At 39.0% G+C, this 14,345-nt stretch overlaps 1 protein-coding gene across 1 annotated transcript; it reads left to right on the top strand.

Annotated features, from left to right (window-relative positions):
• The first annotated feature begins 7,702 nt into the window (after positions 1-7,702).
• On the top strand, positions 7,703-9,996 carry LOC131165767 (uncharacterized). The gene has a single exon (XM_058123814.1). It carries the CDS (start codon positions 8,503-8,505, stop codon positions 9,472-9,474), a length of 972 nt encoding a protein of 323 aa, XP_057979797.1. The 5' UTR covers positions 7,703-8,502; the 3' UTR covers positions 9,475-9,996.
• Positions 9,997-14,345: the final 4,349 nt, after the last annotated feature.

Genomic DNA, 14,345 nt, shown 5'->3' with positions numbered 1-14,345 from the left:
TCGTAAAAATCTCATCTTTACTCATATTTTCATAAAAAAATGTAACGTAAAAATAAACTCATGCCACACAATTTTTGTGTTAAAAATATATATAATTTTATTTTTGAATAGAAATAAATACTGAAAATTTACCCGAGAGGATTAAAACATTTCTTAACCCAAAAATAGATGCAAGTATATTAAAGATAGAACTGGTATAATTAAATACGCGTAAAAATAAACTCATGGAAATTTTGTGGAACTAATTAACATAATTGAAATTTACTTATAAAATAAACTCGGGTATGAATTTTAAATAAAAAAAAAACTAACATAATCAAAATTTACTTACCTTATTCTTTTACCGTGTGCTACGAACACAAAAACTATCTTTAAGTAATGAGATCGGAAAGAGTGGGTGAGTGAAAACTTACTCAAAATTCTCTCTCCACCACAAATTCTTTCACTCACTAATCCTTCTCTTCCTTGGAAAATTGTTGTGAAAAATGAAGGTTGAGAGCTCCCTATTTATAGGAAAATTTTGGGGAAGAAATGAAATTTATAAAAGTATGGGGAGATGGGTGAAATTATAATTTTTAAAAATTAAAGAATGTGCAAGGTATGGGTTGTGTATGGGATAGGGATGGAGGCCATGTGGGAGTGCTTACCACCATTCCCACTAAATAATTTTTTTTTAATTAAATACTTATCTAATTAATTAATCAATTACTTAATTTATTATTTTATTATTTTATTATTTTTTTCCTAATCATTATTATCATTATTATTATTATTGTTATTAATTTTAAACTACTTTTAGTATTTATTTATTTTATTCTTTATTTTTGAACAAAAATTAAATTTAAATTTTGAAAACTCATTTGGGCCCCACATGGTCTTGTGGGCCCCACATAACTTCGAGACCCGAATGGATCCTACATAACTCGAATAACTCTTATACGATTTTATGCATCCTACATAACTTTGAGACTTGTGTAAACCTCTATACGGCTTCGGGACTCATGTGAGCCCCACACAGTCTTGTGGGCCCCGCATAGGATACCTATATTATTATTATTTTATCATATATTTCTTCAAATTATATCAGTTAAAACATTATTTTATGTACTTATTTACGTATATAAACAGTATCTTATGGCTCCGGGACTCATGTGGACCCCACATAGTCTTGTGGGCCCCACATATGATACCTATATTATTATCATCTTATTATGTATTTCTACAAATTATGTCTGTCAAAACACTATTTCATGTATATATACTTATTTACGTGTACAAACAGTGTCTATCCTGTTTATCCTATGAAATTCCATTTTGATCAGGCCGACCTCTAGGGAGCGACTGAGCCGCAATGGTCTCTGAGCACTCGCTAAGACAAGGTCTTTCTTAGGCATCAAACATGGAATCAAGGATCCTACAGAAAAACACTTCTGTATTGATATTAACTTAATGACTATTTTTATTATTTTATTATTATTGTACTTTAATCATATATATATATATATATATATTTTTGGGTCATCACACATGGAGCCGTTTCAAGGAGGTGTTCTTTGACAAATACTTCTCGGCTTCAGTACGTGATGCGAAGGCAAATGAGTTTTCTGCTCTGACGCAGGGGAGTTTGACGGTGCAGGGGTATGCGGCTCGATACATAGAGCTGTCCCGTTTTGCACCATGTATGATCTCGAGCGAGTGTGAGAAGACTCGGAGGTTCGAGAAGGGTTTGAGGAAGGATATCCATAGACTGGTGGGAATGCTTCAGATCTGCGAGTTCTCGGTATTGGTGGATAAGACCACGGTGATCGAGATTGGTATTCGAGAGGACGGGGCGGATCAGGAATCGAGGAAGAGGACAATACCTTCTGATTCTCAGACAGGATCTCGCCAGGGATTGTGGGAGAAGAGGAGCAAGGACTCGGGTTATTGTCAGAATACCGAGCACCAGGTTTCTTAGGGGAGCCAGACTGATGGTCGTTGTACCAGATGCAACAGGCGGCAAGAGGGTGAGTGCCGACCATTTGGGGGTAGTTGCTACAACTGTGGCCAGCCAAGCCACGGGTTTCGTGATTGTCGAGCACCGAGGCAAAACGTGCCTGCGGTTAGTGGGGACCGAGGGAGCAACCAAATACCTCGGGGAACCATTCAGATGAATACAGCTTCGGCCAGAGTATACTCTCTTACTCCAGCGGACGCTGAGCATGCAGGTAACGTGGTAACAGGTACCTTATTATTGCTTTTGAATAAAACTTCTGTTTTGTTTGATTCGGGTGCAACCCATTCCTTTGTATCTGTGAATTTTGTGGGATGGTGTGGGGTTGAGACTCGAGATATGAATGAGGTGTTATCTGTTACTACGCCATTTAGGAGTGTATCTTCCTATAGGAAGATGTTGGTAGACTGCCCAGTGGAAATTCAGGGAAAGCTGCTACCGGTGAATCTTGCAGTATCCGACATGTCGGGGTTTAATATCATTCTGGGGATGGATTGGTTGTTCTCCAGTTATGCTGTTATCGACTGTCGTAGGAAGGTAGTAGTTTTCAGACCTCCTAGGGAGTAGGAGTACGAGTTTGTAGGATTGTATGTGCGTTTAGCGCCACAGATTCTGTCAGCATTACAGGCGAGAAGGCTACTCTTGGACGGATGTCAGGGGTACTTAGCTTGTGTGGAGGAACCACCATGGGATGAGTTGAGACTTGACGACATTCGGGTAGTTAGCGAATTCCCGGATGTGTTTCTAGATGATTTACCCGGTTTACCTCCAGATCGTGAGGTGGAGTTTGCGATAAAGTTGCTGCCTAGTAAGGCACCGATCTCTAAAGCTCCGTACCGGATGGTTCCAGCAGAACTTCAGGAGTTGAAGGAGCAGTTGTAGGAATTACTAGACAAGGGATTCATTCGACCTAGTGTTTCGCCCTGGGGAGCTTCAGTACTGTTTGTGAAGAAGAAGGATGGATCGATGCGGATGTGCATTGATTGTCGTGAGATTAACAAGGTAACTGTGAAGAATCGTTATCCTTTACCTCGTATAGATGATCTCTTTGACTAGTTGCAGGGGACGCGGGTCTTTTCGAAGATCGATTTGCGGTCAGGATATCATCAGGTGAGGGTTATAGCGGAGGATGTAGCAAAGATGACTTTCCGAACCAGATATGGCCATTACGAGTTTTTAGTCATGCCTTTTGGGTTGACGAATACTCCGGCGGTGTTCATGGATCTAATGAACAGGGTTTTCCATGAGTACCTAGATCAATTCGTAGTGGTATTCATTGATGACATTCTGGTATACTCGAGGAGTACAGAAGAGCACGTGGAACATTTGAGGTTAGTGTTACAGATTCTGCGGGAGAAGAAGTTGTATGCTAAGTTGAAGAAATGTGAATTCTGGTTGAGTCAGATCGCGTTCTTAGGCCATATGGTTACTGGGGATGGTATATCAGTTGATCCTAACAAGATTGAAATAGTGGTCGACTGGGTAAGGCTAAAGAATGTGCAGGACGTTCGGAGTTTTCTAGGACTGGCGGGTTATTATTGTCGGTTCATAGAGGGTTTCTCTAAACTATCTGGACCTTTGACACGATTGACCAGGAAGGGAGAGCAATTTGAGTGGACCAATGATTGCGAGCAATGCTTTCAGGAGTTGAAGCACCGGCTGGTTACTGCTCTAGTATTAACCATTCCTTCGGGGGATGGTGGATTTGTGATTTATAGCGACGCATCTCTAAAGGGCTTGGGATGTGTGCTTATGCAGCAGGGTAAGGTTGTGGCGTATGCTTCTCGGCAATTGAAAGAGTATGAGAAGAGTTACCCTACGCATGATCTGGAGTTGGCTGGTGTTGTATATGCACTGAAGATCTGGCGACATTATCTGTACGGGGTGCAGTGTGAGATCTTCACTGACTATAAGAGCCTCAGGTATTTCTTTATGCAGAAGGAGTTGAACATGAGGCAGAGGCGGTGTCCAGAGTTGATTAAGGACTATGATTGCGCGATCAGTTATCACCCGGGAAAGGTTAATGTGGTAGCTGATGCATTGATTCGGAAGTCGGAGCCTACGGTTGTATCTGCAGTTGTAACTCGGTGTCACATCAAACGAGATTTGGAAAGCTTAGGTGTAGGGTTGGTGGTTGGTGATCAAGCTTATCTTGCTGGTTTGGTGGTCCAACCGACTTTGTTTGAGCATATAAAAATCGCGCAGGCTAGTGATGTAGAGTTGGCAGAGGTTATGGAAAAGGTACAACAGGGGTTGGCGACAAAGTTTAACATCTCTGAGGGAGGTGTACTGAGGTTTGGAATTAGATTGTGTGTTCCGAACGATAATAAGATCAGAAGGACGATTCTGGAGGAAGAGCATCGTTCCATGTATACAGTACATCCTGGTAATACAAAAATGTATCGGGACTTGGGTGAGACCTTCTGGTGGTCTAGTATGAAGAGGCAGATTGCTCAGTTTGTGGAGCAGTATCTGACGTGTCAGTAGGTGAAATCTGAACATCAGAGGCCTGCAGGGCCGTTGCAGCCTTTGCCTATTCCGGTGTGGAAATGGGAGCATATTTCCATGGATTTTGTGACCGGATTGCCGCCAACGCTTCACGGGTAGAATGCTATCTAGGTCATCGTGGATAGATTAACGAAATCTGCTCATTTCATACCGATGAAAGTTAGCTATCTTTTAAGTAGGCTAGCAGATTTGTATGTGTATGAGATTGTGAGAATGCATGGGATACCGATGTCCATAGTATCATATCGGGACTCGAGGTTTACTTCCCAATTCTGGATGAGCTTATAAGAGGCATTAGGGACGAAGCTTACTTTCAGTACAGCGTTCCACCCCCAGACTGATGGACAGTCGGAGAGGACGATACAGATATTGGAAGATATGTTGCGAACTTGTGTGTTAGACTTCGGTGGTAGTTGGATACAGTTTATGCCACATGTGGAGTTTGCTTATAACAACAGCTTCCAATCTATTATTGGGATGACACCGTTCGAGGCTTTGTATGGTTGGAGGTGTCGATCTCCTTTGTGTTGGAATGAGGTTGGTGAACGTCACGTGTTAGGACCTGAACTTGTGTAGCAGGCGTCTGAGAAGGTCGGTTTGATCCGAGAGAGGATTAAATCAGCTCAAAGTCGGCAGAAGGGTTATACAAATGTTCACCGCCATGAGTTAGAGTTTGAAGTGGGAGGTAAGGTATTTCTGCGTATTGCTCCGATAAAAGGAGTGATGAGATTCGGAAGGAAGGACAAGCTGAGCCCGAGGTATATCGGACCATTCGAAGTACTTGAGCGAGTGGGTCTGGTAGCCTACAGAGTTGCATTACCTCCAACACTTTCGAGGGTACATGATGTGTTTCACGTCTCCATGTTGAGGAGGTATGTGTTGGATCCTTCACATGTGATTAGTTATGATGAGTTAGAAATTAAGGATACTTTAGCGTATGAGGAGATACCTGTTCAGGTTCAGGATCGTAAAGTTCAGAAGTTTCGTACCAGAGAGATACCGTTAGTGAAGGTATTGTGGCAAAACCACGAGGTTGAGGAAGCTTCTTGGGAACTGGAAACGAAAATACACCGGAAGTATCCACAATTATTTTGAGCACTTGTATATGATCCTACTATGGGTTGGGATAGGTGGTTAGTCGTCGGGAGTGTAAGTATTGTGAACTCCTGAGACTGTTGTATATGTAACCACGGTATTCCTCCACCATAAGTGAGGGTATGTATGTGTATGTGTATGATGAGATTGCGCTGTGATGATCGCCAGTTCGCTCTTGAGTTGTGTCTATGTATTTGATTGTATGTATGAATCTGGGAATAAGAGATGACAAATTTCGAGGACGAAATTTTTTGTTAGGAGGGGAGATTGTAAAAACCTAAAATATGATAAATGGGTTTAAATATTAAGAGGGGTAAAATTGGAAATTTTTAGGTCAAGGGCTATAAAAGGAAATTTCTATTACTTCTTCATTAAGTAAACTCAATCCTATCTCTCTCTCTCTACTCTCTCATTCTCTCTAGAATTCTTCGCCGATCATTGACGGAATCGAAAAACAGAAGCTACCACGAGGATCATGGAAGGATTCTCTACAACTTCTACGGATCGGAATCTCGTTTCGGAGATTTTCGGGTTTCAGCGTAAAATCGAGGTAAGGCTCGATTTTTAATTCTGATCCGTTAGTTTTGTAGGTATCAGTCTTGTGAGTATATTCTGTACTATGATTTGTAGGTTTTGAAATTCGGTTCGTTGTTTAAGGACCTTGGAGTTCGGGATTTGCTTACGGGGTTAAGGTAAGGGGAACTATGTTTATATTAGTTATTTTTGAAATCGGACTCGGTGGAACTGTGGTCCACGGTCCTGTGTATGTTTTGACTATTCATTTAAGGGGATCTAACGGAAAAAACTATGTATTTTTCATTATTATAGTTTTGGGAAAAAGGGGGCGACGGGCTGAATCCCGGGTTTTGTTGAAAACCGAGTATATGTGTGATTTATATATGATATTGGGATGACCGTGCCTTGACTTTGTTTAAACTGTATTTGTTTGGAAAACCATGATTTAGATTACCAAATGAGTGTAGTTTGTTTGGTTATATGAGCATGCATGTGTGTGTGATTTGTTGAAGTGCTAGTAGGAAGGCGGTTCCGAAATTGTTCCAGGTACTAAGAGTGGCCGGCTCTATATCCGAGGGCGTGTGTTTATCACCTGCCACATAGGCAAAAGTGGCCGGCTTTATATTCAAGGGCGTGAGCCTATTTCGGTAGATCAGGCCGAAGGGTGTGGATCCACCAGTTAGCGCCAGTACGATGCCATGGGAGTGAAGGACTCGCCATGTGCCGGTGGTGCCGTGCTTCGCGGGTTGGGTACGGGCCAACACCGGAATGCCGGACCGGCTTCAGGCCGATGGGTATGACGACATCGGGTTACTGATCATGTGTGTGTATTATGACGGGCCTGCGTATAAATGGCCTTCGTATGTGTGCGTGTATGCACCTTGTAAATTAGTACTGGAATGCATTTAACTGCGTGTATGTTGTATCATGATAACACTCAAATGCTACACACCGATATAACCTGTGTTCTTCCTTATTGAGAGGTGTCTTACCCCTACTGTACGAACATTTTTACAAGTCCTTTGGGTAACCGGAACTAGCGTCCCGGTGTAGGGAGCGTAGTGGCCGATGTACTACGTTAGTGCTTGGGTAAGTGCTAGGACTGTAGTTTTGTTAGGTTACCATTTTGAGTTGTATTTGGGCACCTAGTTTGTCTGTTTTGTTAAAGTCATATTCTGCTCTTGTATAGACTCTGGTATGATACTGCATATGTTGATATAGAATGACTTTTTTCCGCTGCGTATATGATTATGATTATGATTCCGCTGCTTATATGATTATGATTGGATGTGTTTAGGGTGCTTGGGAACTTCACGGGGTTGGACCCTCATCGAGTGTGTTGTATCTGTGATGATTTGTATGATATAGGGACAAGTTAGATTATATTTTCACCATCGAGTCCCATTTTCGGGTTCGGGAGGTGACAATAAAATATCAATTTTATTTTAAATAAATTTAAAATTTATTATTCTTTAAACTAAACTAAAATAATAATTCATAAAATGGGTTGGAATTGTAAAAAAAAATAACAATTTACACGTATTTTAAACAAGCTTGTAAATAACACAAAGTTAGTTTAAAATATGCAGTAAAGAAATAGATATTTAATTAAAATTGTAACAAGACTGCGAGACTACCATTATTGATTTAACTAAGAAGAACTAAAACAAAAAGAAAGAACAAACAAAGAGCATTAAAAATGTAATCAATGAGAAATTGACACATCCCTTTCTTTTTTTTTTTTTGCTCTTTGGTGATGCCATGTGAGCGGCCCTCGATAGATGCGACCTCTCAACCATAAAGCTACTACAGGATTTGGCGACCCTTCTGCCCTAGTGGTTAATGGTTTTCTCGGCTCCCTGTTTTTGTGCATTTCAAGCTTTAACAAACGTGGGTTTTTTATTTTTTTTCCCCCTTAATTAACCTCGTTCTTGAAGAACCTACGGTCTTGAAATGTAGCTTATGTGTCTGAGTGAGAGAAGAGATTATTCACCACTGGGTCGCTTATTTTTCTAATGGGCTGTGGAAAAGCTAGATGTGTGGAGCTTTATTAGTTATTATGTTTCATCATTACTGAGTGTGACTTTCAGAGAAAAGGAAAAGAGAGCTCCCTTGAATGTTTGAGCAGGTGCGTGTTTGGGGTTTTGTGGTATCTCACTGCTTTTCTTTCTTTTTCTTTCCTTCTTTGTGTCTCAGTTAGAGTTTATGATCTAGGCTTGTGGGTGTGATTGGGTTTGCAAAAAAAATGAGACTGCTTGGCAGTTCCTGTTAGATTTTCCAGAAGGATTTTTCTCCCAGCGAGTGTAGTTGGTGTTGTAAGGCTTGGTAATTGCAGAAGGGAAGCTTGCGGATTTCAATTTGCTCTGTGATGCGATTCAGAGGGGGGGGAAATGAAATCTTTGAGTAATGTGGGACTTGGTTTGAGCATGGTGTTTGGGTGTCTTCTCTTAGCTCTAATTGCAGAGCTGTACTACTTGTTGTGGTGGAAGAAGAGGTTAACGAGCAGACAGATTGAAGATGGGTACAGCAGCCCTGCGAGAGAGCTCTTGTACATGTTCTGCTGGAAAAAGCCTTCTTCGCTGAGCTCCACAGCTCTGAATCCTCAGGAACTGTGTTCATCCCTGAGAGTCGCTGACAGCGCCCATGCCCACGAACCAGAATCTGCTCAGCTTCATGTCCATTCAAACAAGGATTTGCTGCTCAAATCCTTTGGGGACGATGGTGTGGAGGCAGAGCTCATGAGGCTGCATCATCTCGCAGGACCACCAAGATTTCTCTTCACCATTAAGGAAGAAACAAAGGAGGATTTAGAGTCTGAAGATGGGAAATCAAAAGGAGATGCCAAGAGTAGAAAAGGTTCAAGGAGTAGGAGCTTCAGTGACCTCCTTGTCACTGTGGAGACTCCATTCTTAACCCCTCTGGCTTCCCCACCATACTTCACTCCTCCTCTTACTCCTATGGAGTCCTACTACAACCACAATGGATTCAATCCACTCTTTGAATCATCTACAGATGCAGAGATTAGCAAAATAAGGTCATCCCCACCTCCTAAATTCAAGTTCTTGAAGGACGCAGAGGAGAAACTTTATAGGAGACTAACGGAGGAAGCTGAGAAGGGAGTTCATAAGACTGAGAGTGCTGCTCAAGATGATTGGGCTAAAGCTCCTCCTACTTCAAAGCCTCTCAAAGAGGAGGAAGATGGATCCTTCATCACGATAGTTGTTGCCAAAAACAATGAGAAAGAGCTCAATTGCCACAACCATCTACAAGAACACCATTCAAGCTCCCCACAGGTACTTCCTGTGATATCTTCCGCTTCAACAGTTAGAACATCAGCTAACAAGAAATCCACCCAGCATTAGATCTCCATCAACTCAATTGAAATGGGTTTTGCTTCTAATAATTATTTCCCTAATTTTTCTTGCTCTGAGTTAACTCTTTTTCTTCTTCTTCTTCTTCTTCTTCTTCTTCTTCTTCTTTTTGCCTTTTTTTTTGGGCGTTTTCTATGGAGTTGTTGAGAGGAGGGGTTATTTGGGCAGGCTGCAAAACCCTTTTGCAATCCATCTTGAATTTCAGAAGGGGGAGACAAAATTCTGTGCAAAATTGATGTTGAGAGGTGGCTTTAGTGCAAGTGGGGGACCTGTGGGGGTTACTTGTTTTGTTCAATCTCCATGACTCCTGAGCTGTCTGAATCCATAATGTAATGATTCATGGTTCATGTGGGGGGTGGTGGCAGTACTGATTTTTCTTCTTGAAAGAGCAGTGTGATTCTTTTCAAGGTTAAGCCTTTTCTCATTTGTCCTCTTTCCCTTCTCTCATGCTTCGAGATGTGTATAAACAAATATTGGTGCCATGTTATGAATGATCTTGTATCCTTATCCTGCTTGATCGAGTATCAATGGTCCCCCTGGCCTTTCCATGGGGGGATCCTGATCGTTGGATCAATGACCTGCAAAGAACATGACTGAAGTTTTTCTGCCATTGACCTCCAAAGTGGATTTTAGAGTGGGGCAATATATAGATTAGGGTTTATCAGTGTCTTGCGCCTCTGGGCCGAGGGACAAAAACTGAGAAAAGGGATTAGATTTAGGACTTGTGAGTGATGGGATACTTGGGACCTTTTCCTAAACAACAAAGAACTGCAGTCAACCTACGACAATGCCTAGTGCCAATAGGCTGTGGATGCTCATCTTGAAGAATCATTATAGGCACAATTGCCTCCTTTGTGTGCTTCTAATATAAAATCCTTGGTGATCCATTGCTTAATGTCACAAACCCTAATAAAAATATTCATACACAGCTGTTTTTAAATCACTTCTCTAGATAATTCTAGCAATATTTCACTCTCATTTGAGGTATGACTGGAAAAAGTTAGGGCCAGACAAACTAATCTACCTTGAGATTTATTAAAGATACCAAAATCTTCTATGTTTAGAAAATGACACAGATGACCTTGATACTTGACTAAAATGACACTTAAAACTCCTTTTGTTAGTTGGCCCTTCATAATAGCCTAATATATTTGTCTTTATAACAAATTTAATCCCCAAAATGGTAAATGAAAAAACCCAACTGTCCCAAAAATTTTTAGATTGTTGTTGGATGAGTTTCCATGAGAAATGTGGCATCATCTAGCACAAAGTTGGTTACTTTTGAAGGAGAAAATGCACGAGTAAAATATATGTAGCTCGAGTACTTGTTTTTTTGTACTCACTTCAAATCATTTCAAATTTATACACTAAATTTTTTGCTATATTTAAATGTCAAAAGAGAATTAGTGTCAATTTTTTTTTTTTTTTATGATAAAAGCTGACAAATAAGGGGTCATTTTGTCAAAAAATATTGAAATAAGAAGTTATAACTAATGCAATTATGAATCTTATGGATAGTTCGATCTTGGCTCAAGTTGAATGCTAACAGCATGCTTAGCAGATGCAGGTCAGATGGATGCTTTATTTACCACTAAATAAAGATGAATACTATATGTTAGGTGTCGTGGTAAGTTAGGTGTAACTCCTATAGAAGATAAGATAAGGGAGGGACGACTCAGATGGTATTGACATTTACAACGTAGGCCACATAGTGCACTTGTGAGGAAGAGTGACTTAGTTATTGTGGGGGACAGTAGAAGGGGTAGAGGTAGACCTAAAATAACTTGGGAGGAGATAGTAAGTAAGAATTTAATATCCTTGAATCTATCAAAAGAAATGGTTCATGATAGATTCATATAACCAATTCCACCTAATGAGACTAAGACTTGATTTTGTTGTTGTTATATATGTTAGTGTGAGAAATTCTTTGCCATTGAAATAAGGTATTCAAGAACATATTGTTACTACTTGATTTTGCCAAGAACTCCACTATTATATGGCAACATGCTCATCTTCGAATATTTTTCCCCTTCTAATATTTTTTTTAATGGAGCTTTACTCATTCTTTGAAAATTAATCAAAAGTAGAAACTAAAATTCAAAAATTAGTAATAGTAAAACTAAAATAAATGAAAATGAATGCCCATTTTTATCCTTTAGTTTATAGCAATTATAATTAAATTAAAATTAATAAAAATACAAAAGTTACAAATTTAAAAAATTATATAAAAATAAAATTATCATAATTATATTGATTAATTATATATATTTGAAAACTCACTTTTAGTACTACAAGAACATCTAATTTTTTTATTAAATGACTTTTTCTTCAATTTAAAAAGTTACAGGTATTTTAATTTTAATTTTATCTTAAAAATTCATATGGTCATTTCATTTTAATTTAAATAAAAATTACGTATTATAACAACCTGCTTAATTTCCACATTTTTTAAAATATAATACAATATCACAAAACTTAGCAGATCATAATTCACCTGAATCCGTGGGTACCAGGGATACATCAGAATACATAAAGGAAGCCTAAACAGCAGGAAACATATAATCATAAACATATCATTATACCATACATCACCATACCAAAGTTACTACAACTATTGTATTTATATACAGATAGTACTCAACTCAAAAGATATCTTAGGGTCATCTCACAAAATACATCCGACCCTACCTTTTTGGAAGGACAAATCAATCGTACTAGATCAGTAGAGCTTTACCCGCTCTCCTATCAGTAACTCCTAAAATGTCTATAAAATTTTGGGGTGAGACACCTCTTAGTAAGATAAATAAACTAATACTAGTGTATAACAACATGAGCATTTCTGTGATATATATATATAATCATGAACATAATCAGTAAAACTGTACATATATTTCTAGAAAAACATGTATAATCATAACATGAGAGAACATAATGGTTTCTATAGCATAATTTATCTCATATAAATAATAGTATGAAAACAATCCTGATAGGTTAGTTGACTGTTGTCATGTGCTCCCACATGACTGAGTTGTGTGACCCGAAGGCGGGACCTGACAATGGTTGACCGACCACTGTCAAGTCAAGAGTACAATCTGTAAATCCGATGGGTCTGTCAGACCTGGTCCGTACACTAGGGGCGTTCACACATTTCTTAAAAAACCACATTGACCATCCAATCTCATACCATTCCGTATAACGGCGTTAACACAGATGTCATGATAAATCATGAACACATAGCATCGGTACCGTACAAGTGCTAACTTAGATCAAACCAATTAGGTTCTGATAACATATAGCATATACTGAAACTGTGATACATGAATATTTCATACCATTAATTATCAAATCAATCATATCATTTTGCATATATATGTATATAATGAAAATCATCGGCTTGTACGCCGAAATTTCACATTTTACCATAGCTCGGCCCGTACGCCGGAAAATCATATCCATAGTTTAGCCCGTACACTGGCAAATCACATCCATAACTCGGCCCGTATGTCGGCAAATCATATACATAGTTCAGCTTGTACGCTGGCAAATCATATATAAATCTCGGCTCATAGGCCGATTTTTCCAGTATAAAAATTCATATATTTATCATATTCACAAAAAACAATATTTCATATTAATTTCAACTCATACTACACGAAACAGGTTTTTCGTATATTTAACATACTATCATTTTCAGTAATATTTTTCAAATATAAAACATATATAAATATATTTACTTTTCTAAAATCAGATGTTGTAATAACATACATACATTTTCATAAAATAACTAGTTTAGTTTATCCCTTTACCTGATTCTTGAAAAGCCCCTAAAACAAACAGCCCGCACCCGCAGGGTTCCCCGTTCAACACCCTGAAAACAACATTTTCCAGAACTAAAGTTCCGTATTTCTACGTGTACTAAGCTTTCTACAACTGTCAAAAAACCAAAATAGTGAGTAGAAAGTCTTACCCTGGATTGGAATGGTTTCTAACTCAACCCCTCCAATGATCCACTCCAGCAGATTTGAAGAGAACTCTCCCAAGAGTGTTGTGGTGACTTCAGATTGTTGAAGAATGAACTGAAAAATCACATTTACAACTATTTATACTACAACTTTCGTCGACAAGCCACGTTATCTCGCTGACGAGGTCATGAAGACAACTCGTCGATGAGCTCTCTCTTCTCGTCGACGAAATTCAGAATCCTCAAACCCCCACTCGATATTTTCTTGTCAACGAATTTTATTCTCATCGACGAATCCTTTGTGTTCATCGACGAGGAGCTAAAAAATTCCTCGAGTTATTACACGTATAATATAAATGATTTAATTTGCCAAAAAAAAAAAATGAATTCTAGGTTTCAAAGTGTTTTGGCAACAAAATTACAAAAGCAATTGAGAGCCATAAGATTTCTTTTCTAGCTTTTTCAAAAACAATAAAAAAACCGATATTATAAATTTTTAAAAAAACTAACCACATAAATAATAATCTATTTTTCATTTCAGGTCACACCCAGTGACACTGCCACATGACTTCTAAAAAAAAATTTCACCTCCCCTGAAAAGAAAAATAACTATCATCCATTGACAGGAGATTAGTTGAAGCTTATCGGTTTTGCCCCACCTTTTTGAGGAGCAAAAAGATCTTTGCAGCACACTCTATTCACCCATCAACACAGGCGTGGAGTCTGCTTTTCACAAATTCACAATATGGAGTTAAACCTCTCATGGTTCAGCTAGAAGTTTCCTCCAAGAGAAAAATTAAATAAGCAAGACCTTAGAATCTCAATGTAATAACACTTGAAACTGGATAGGGACCCTAATAGAAGGAAATGTTTGAGGCTTTCTTTCAAAAAAGTCCAGTGC

The sequence above is a fragment of the Malania oleifera genome, chromosome 10 (genome assembly GCF_029873635.1).
Source record: "Malania oleifera isolate guangnan ecotype guangnan chromosome 10, ASM2987363v1, whole genome shotgun sequence".
NCBI lineage: Eukaryota > Viridiplantae > Streptophyta > Magnoliopsida > Santalales > Ximeniaceae > Malania > Malania oleifera.
This window is presented reverse-complemented; position numbering and strand designations above follow the sequence as displayed.

Excerpts from the sequence above, each read along its gene's own strand:
- LOC131165767 (XM_058123814.1), top strand. The coding sequence starts at position 8,503 with ATGAAATCTTTGAGTAATGTGGGACTTGGTTTGAGCATGGTGTTTGGG.